Genomic DNA, 6,705 nt, shown 5'->3' with positions numbered 1-6,705 from the left:
CCTCCCCCCACATGGTGTCGGGCGCGCTGGCGGGCGCCATCGCCGCCGCTACCACCACGCCACTGGACGTTTGCAAGACGCTGCTGAACACGCAAGAGTCTCTGGCGCTCGGTTCCGTCAGCCAGAGTGGAAGACACATCACGGGCCTCGGCAATGCCTTCCGTACTGTCTACAGGCTTGGCGGCCTTCCCGCTTACTTCAAAGGCGTTCAGGCCAGGGTCATATACCAGATGCCCTCGACTGCCATCAGCTGGTCCGTCTACGAGTTCTTCAAGTATGTTATCACCAAACACCAGCACGAGAAGCGCAGGATCCAGAGGGACGGAGAGAAGTAAGCGCTCACAGCTGGCCTGACCTTGGCTTTCTCTCGCATAACCAACCAGATGAGCACTCGAGCTGCAAAAGGACTGATTTAATAAATGATACGCACATATAGAGTCCAAACACTCATGTCTGTTTACTTCCTTTCAGTTAGCATTTAATACTGAAAGTTTCCTGTATAATTCAACTATTAATCATGACCTAAGTTCTCACTGTGAAGGCTCAAGTTTTTGTTCACGACATCCTACTTTGCACTTAACCCAAATTACACCTCCCACAAGGGGGCGTCAGAGGCCTCTTTAGAAGTGTTATGCTAATGAGAGGGTGGTCCTTCAAGTTTGTGGGTGGGGTTTAGAGCTTCTAGACTTCTCCAATTCCTAAACAGTAACTAGAACAGCAAACCTGACCCCTAGTTTTTTGTTTTGTTTTGTTTTTTCCAGCCAAAACCAATACGCACAAGTGAAGACATATCTGTACATTCAAATTGGGATTAAACATCATTAAAATCATTGTTTATGGCAGAATGTAGACCTGTACAGTAATTTATTGCCTTCTCTGGCTGAATAGCACTCGGAGATAATGAAATATATCTATGTTAGAGATATTTTTGTAGTATTTGGCGGTGGCTTTTCGTCAGCACTTGTGGGAAATGTTCCTGCAGTTGATCCAAAGTTCTGAGATGATTGCCCCTTTCATAACTTCTAGAAATAGTTTTGAGGTCACTAGGGGACACCGCATATAGATCTGTATAACAGCTTTAAGAAGACACACAGTCCTTCCTGGCCAACAGTAGAATTATTCAGTCAACAATGCCTTAGACATGCAGATCACGTGACCTGAGTGTCATTTAAAATGTAGATTCAGATTTAATCTGTTGAGGTCCTTCTGAGTAATTCAGTGAATATGAATTGTTCTTTTGGAATTATTTCTAGATGGACACTGGAATGTATTTTGGTTTGCTCTTGTGTTTGAGAGTTTCAGCTGAAACGCACCTGGCAGTTGAACATATGAACAGTTTTATTGATGGAAACCTGACGGCCCCATTCCTTTTTGTTCCTCAGCTTTCAATAAATTAGCAGTGCAGGGATTTCCCTGGCTTGCAATGGCTGATGTCAGTGTGAGTTTAAATTATTTATTCATGCACTGTATTTATTCATATACTATAATTCAAGTTTGGAGTTAAAGGAATGTTCTGGATTGGCTTTAATGTTTAATTAAGACATGTTTAATTTAGACATCTTTGCAGCCCAAATAACACATTTTTGTATTGCATAACTGAAAATTGATATAACTAATATAAAATAATTTATATAATTGAATATTGAATAATTGATAAAACTGCTTTAGCAATGTACATTCATTTAAGCATCACGTGTATGCTGTAATTACTTGCATCATTTAAAGTGTTACTGTACATAGCTATCCTCTATTTTTGTTAGTTTTTACTAGTTCCGAGTATTGTTACATGTTAATTACCTCCTAGGATGATTAAATTAATCAATGCTCAATATCTCAAAAGCCATCTAGTACATAGACTGTTTTTTTTTTTTTAATCGTAAAAAATGATTACTGGAGTACATTTTACAAGAAAATATTCTTTCAGTCTTTCTAGTTCAAAAGTTTGCATTTAATGCAATGTGTTACTTGCCGTCTCTGTGATTATTTGTGGAAAGTAGGAAAGTAAATCCTACACCAGATTTTTTCCAGTGTACATGACTTCGAGTAATTCCTCTGTGGACTGTGGAATTCCTCTGCTGGTGTCCTCGGGAATGAAGGAGCAGCACCTCTTAAGTCGTAAGAGCTGAAAGATCTCTGTTGGTGGCAAGTTCAGTGTTTGGTCTAAGACACAGGTGCACATGTGACCTTTGACTTCAAGTTTCCGAACAATTGCTAGAAGTGTGGAGGAGCTCTCACTTTACCTGACTGCTAATGTCTGGACAAGAGGGATAAATGTTTCTTCTTTTTTATGTCAGCAGTCTCTAATGTGGCCTTGCAAGTATTTGGACACTCAAACCACACTGCTTCTCAAAACCAACTTCACTTTTTTGTGTGTTGTTTTCATGCAACTGGTGTCAAGGTCATACATTTTTAGTAGATGTATGAAGTCGGTTGCCCTCAAATTCACATGGTGCAATTTATCATATGAACTATATATTAACCATTAACTTAGTATATACTGTATATATAGAGAGAGAATGAAAATAGAAAATTAATATATTTATTCAGTAAGGGTGCATTAAACTGATCAAAAGTAACAGTAAAGACATTTATAATGTCGCAAAAGATTTCTCTTTTAAATTAATGCAGTTCATTGAACTTTCTATTCATCAAAGAATCTTGAAATAATCACTGTTTCCACCAACATCTTCAGCAGCAAAAGTTGTTTTCAACATAGATAAGAACCATTAATAATAATGGAACACCAACAATAAGTGAGCAGCAAATCAGCATATTAGAATGATTTCTGAAGGATCATGTGACACTGAAGACTGGAGTAATGATGCTGAAAATCTAGCTTTGCCATCACAGGAATAAATTGCTTTTTAAAATATATTCAAGTAAAAAAAAGAATGCCTTTTTAAATTGAAATACAATTTCACAATATTACTATATTTTTGATCAAACAAATGCAGCCTTGGTGAAACATAAGAGACTTCTTTCAAAAACATTAAAAAAAAACTTTAGATTTTTGACTGGTAATGCACTGAAAAAAAAAGTGTCTTTATTTTTTTTTTCAAAGTTGTAAATAAAGCAAAAATTATTGGAGATGAATATCAAACAAGCACACATTTATTTTAATTATTTTCAAGGAAAATGTTTAATGTTTAAAATAAATGTGTGCTGGTATGATATTTAACATTAGTGCAATAGCATTCATGTGTTTTTAAGTGTCTCTTAAATGTTCAAACTCTAGGGGTGCAAGTTTTTTTTTTTTTTAACCTAGCTGTCACAATAATGTTCTAATGATGTAACAGGTAAGTAACAGCATGCCGCTGATGATAGGGTTCAGAAATTCCTCCTTTTTCTCTAAAGGTATGAGAGAGAGCAGATGACAGACGAAGAACCATCAGCCGCAGAAGAGCCACAGGCTCAGCCAGCTGAACGTGAACTTGACAGTCAATCTGCCAGGTGGACTGCATGTAATGGAGCTGCACATGGACGTCGCTGCAAGGGGAATAGTGAAACAATCTCAATGCATTTTCACACTTGCCAGTCGATGATTGATCAGAATGCTCTTAAACTTCTTGCACAGCGTAATTTATTTTTTTTTGGATTAACCTAACCTTAGAATGTCAAGGTGGTGTTGTCTTTAGTTTGCCATTTCTAAGCACTTATTCGATTTGAATACAAACCTGACATGGAAATCAGGTCTGGAGTAAACCTTTCTATCCTTAGATGGCTCAGTGCATACACAGGTCTAACGTCAGTCCTACCTCATGGGTTCATGTCCTTCAACTGACTTTTTATTATCCTGTTTGCAAGAGAGAGAGAAAACACATTGGAGGACATTGAGTCATTTGCTTTTGGAAATGATCTGTATCGCCTTTAAAGTAATGCAGGATTTTACGCTCACCTGGGAGTCAATGAGAACATTGGGTATCACTGTAAACACGTACAAAATGAGACACAAAATACAAAATCTGGGTGTTTTGCTACTGGTTTTCTTTGCAGGTGCCACATGATTTTTTAATACAGTCTTTATGCACTCTTCCAGACATATACTCTTGTCAGGCAGACATCTGTTCAAACAGGGAGCGTTAATGAACACTCTTTGAATGTCTGAGAGTGTGTGATGGTGTGTTTCACCCCACCCTAGCGTTTGTTTATGCCTCTCCTCCCATCCGTGTCGCGGTTGGCCCGCACGAGCTTGCCCACAATGGTGCTGATGAGCCTCCTCGGTAGAGTCTGTATAGGGGATTATGAGGAGGTGTTTATGGTTCCTGATCCATCCAGTGATCGGCCCTGCACAGTTCTTTAAGGAGTCAGAGATGGTAAATGAGGTATTTGTAGGGAATTAGGTGATGTTATTGTTGTTTTAGAACATGTGCCTGGGCTGATGTTTGATCAGCTGAGTCAGAGAGGGACTTGGAGTAGTTTCCTAAGCAGGACAATGTGAGAAAGTGTGTGTTGCTTAGTCGCTGGACTGCTGACAGACAGTGGAGTGTTTGCTTTTTCTTCTAATGCTAATAAAGAGTCCTTGCGGTCTGGTAGAGGATGTGTCTCGTGAGACTCTTGTTTATTTGGGTTTTTCTCCATCACTTTGCCACACACACATGCTGAAGACATTTTATTGCATTTGATGCTCAGCACTTTTGCATCCACTGAATCAAACCCATGACCTTGGTGCCATGCTTTACCAGCTGAGCCACAGGAACCTGCTCTAAACTGTACATAACCCTGGTTCTTTATGTTCTGTAAAAGTCACTGAGCAGTGAAGTTTCTCATTGTTGTGTTCTTCCCCACAGTGAGGGACTCTAAACTTCACAAAAGACTTCAAGCTGTCATTGATGCTTGAGGAAGCAACTCATAATATGAAGAACTTTTTGGGAAGTGGTGGATGAAATATGCAAGTCATTTGCATGACTCAAAATAAAAATACTGCAAGGTAATATTCCCTATTAAAAATAGACATGCTTCTTTTATATTTCTGTTTGAGTAAAAGTTGGTGACAGTTCAATAGGAAATCAGTTGAAAGCATCCAGTCATCCCATACAATTAGTGAATGTTAAATGTATCAGTATATTGTAAATATTTGAGAAATAGGCTTATTGTTGTATCTGATTGTATTAGTCTAGATACAGAGTGATAGGGAGAAAATGGGAGAAGCAGATACATGTATTCAAGGTTCAAGATTTTTATTTGTCACAAGTTACATAAATATACAACAAGCAGTGAAATAATGGTCTGGCTCAGTAGACTGCAATAAAAGAGGTAATACAAAAGAAAATAATACTTTTATATTGGAGTAGCTCTCGATCGAGTTCTATATAACAAAGAATAGCATGTTTTACTTAAATGTAGCACAGTTTTTAAAAAAAAAAGTAAGATGCTTTGGAATGTAGGAAAATAATACTTGAGATTGGCTGTGACCGAATCATAGTCGAATTCACAAATGTGATAACATGAAATTGAATCATTTGAACTGAGTCATAAGAATTTGCATAAAAAATAATTCGTTCACGTATCGTGTCTTGGAGGGCTTCTAAAGACTTCACTTCTGTGGCATGTTTTCCTGGGATGTAGTAAAACAAGTAAAGTATGCTTTGGAATAGTTTGCATGATAGGACTCGGTGTTATGATCCCAATATTTAGCACCATTTAGCCACACCATAGAACATTTTCTCCTTCGCTGTGAGCAGAACACAGTGAGACCCAGCAATTGTTACAATATACTCTGATAAAAAAAACTTGCATCAACAAAGTAAAATGCTTCGTCACTGTTCACCAAATAATGATTGTTTGAGATGAGAGCCGTTCACCTGTGTTCACTCATCTTATGCAGGTGTGATATGAAACTTGCTCTCCCTGAGGCTGACTTTCCAACTGTCTGTAGTTGACACCTTGTCATTTCATTTGAACTGACAGCTGCCTAACATTAACCAGAGCCTTCTGTGCCATTTAAATGATCTGCAACAGACACAGGAACAGGTTTCCCAGTTGTGATTTATAATTGGTCTTGTGCTTTTCCATTACAGATGTGTTTGTGTGTTGGTTGACCCCAGAGGCCTGATTGTGACTGCAAGACCACTTGACTGTGAACTTTGGCGTGGTGGTCATCTTCTTGTGGCCTTTTACAGAGGTCTCCACCTTTGTGTCTGTAAAAGCACACAGTCTTTCCTAATCTAAACTATTTAGTCTGGCTGTAAATTCCTCTCAGCATCAGTGCTATAATGCAACTAATGACTTTTTTAGAGGCTAGAGCTATTTTATGCAAGATAATTCTATGACTGTCAAATTAACATTAACTTGGTGTCAATGTTGTTGGCACAAAACATTTTTAAAAGAACTTTCATGGTCAATTTGTTTTTTAATTTTAATTTATTTTTGAATTTATTTATTTTAATTTTAATTTAATTTTATAATTAATTTTATATTTTATTACAAGGGAAAACCAAATCTGATTGACAGAACCCAGAAATGACTCAGTTATTTATTATTATTAAATTATTAAACTTATTTATTATTCATTATTATCAAATATTTGAATTCCACATTTACCAGGTTGAAATACTATAGTGCTTTCGGGTTAAATTTTAGTAATGAAAAATAACTATTGGTACTTTGCAAGGCTGTAACCATATTTAGGCTAATAGCTCGAAAATAGTCCATATTCGTTGACCACTGGCAGTGTCTGTGCACTGTAAAAAACGATTGTGATTTTAA

At 37.4% G+C, this 6,705-nt stretch overlaps 1 protein-coding gene across 1 annotated transcript in view; it reads left to right on the top strand.

Moving 5' to 3' along the window:
- The window catches only part of slc25a28 (solute carrier family 25 member 28), a 13,065-nt gene extending 11,636 nt beyond the window's left edge, over positions 1 to 1,429 (top strand). The window contains exon 5 of the mRNA XM_016456528.1: positions 1 to 1,429. This exon is cut by the window's left edge and continues 26 nt beyond it. Within this exon, the coding sequence (XP_016312014.1) occupies positions 1 to 335 (335 nt within the window). The 3' untranslated portion in view covers positions 336 to 1,429.
- The last annotated feature ends 5,276 nt before the right edge of the window (positions 1,430 to 6,705 follow it).

This window comes from Sinocyclocheilus anshuiensis, unplaced genomic scaffold (genome assembly GCF_001515605.1).
Source record: "Sinocyclocheilus anshuiensis isolate Anshui unplaced genomic scaffold, SAMN03320099.WGS_v1.1 scaffold407, whole genome shotgun sequence".
Lineage (NCBI taxonomy): Eukaryota > Metazoa > Chordata > Actinopteri > Cypriniformes > Cyprinidae > Sinocyclocheilus > Sinocyclocheilus anshuiensis.
This window is presented reverse-complemented; position numbering and strand designations above follow the sequence as displayed.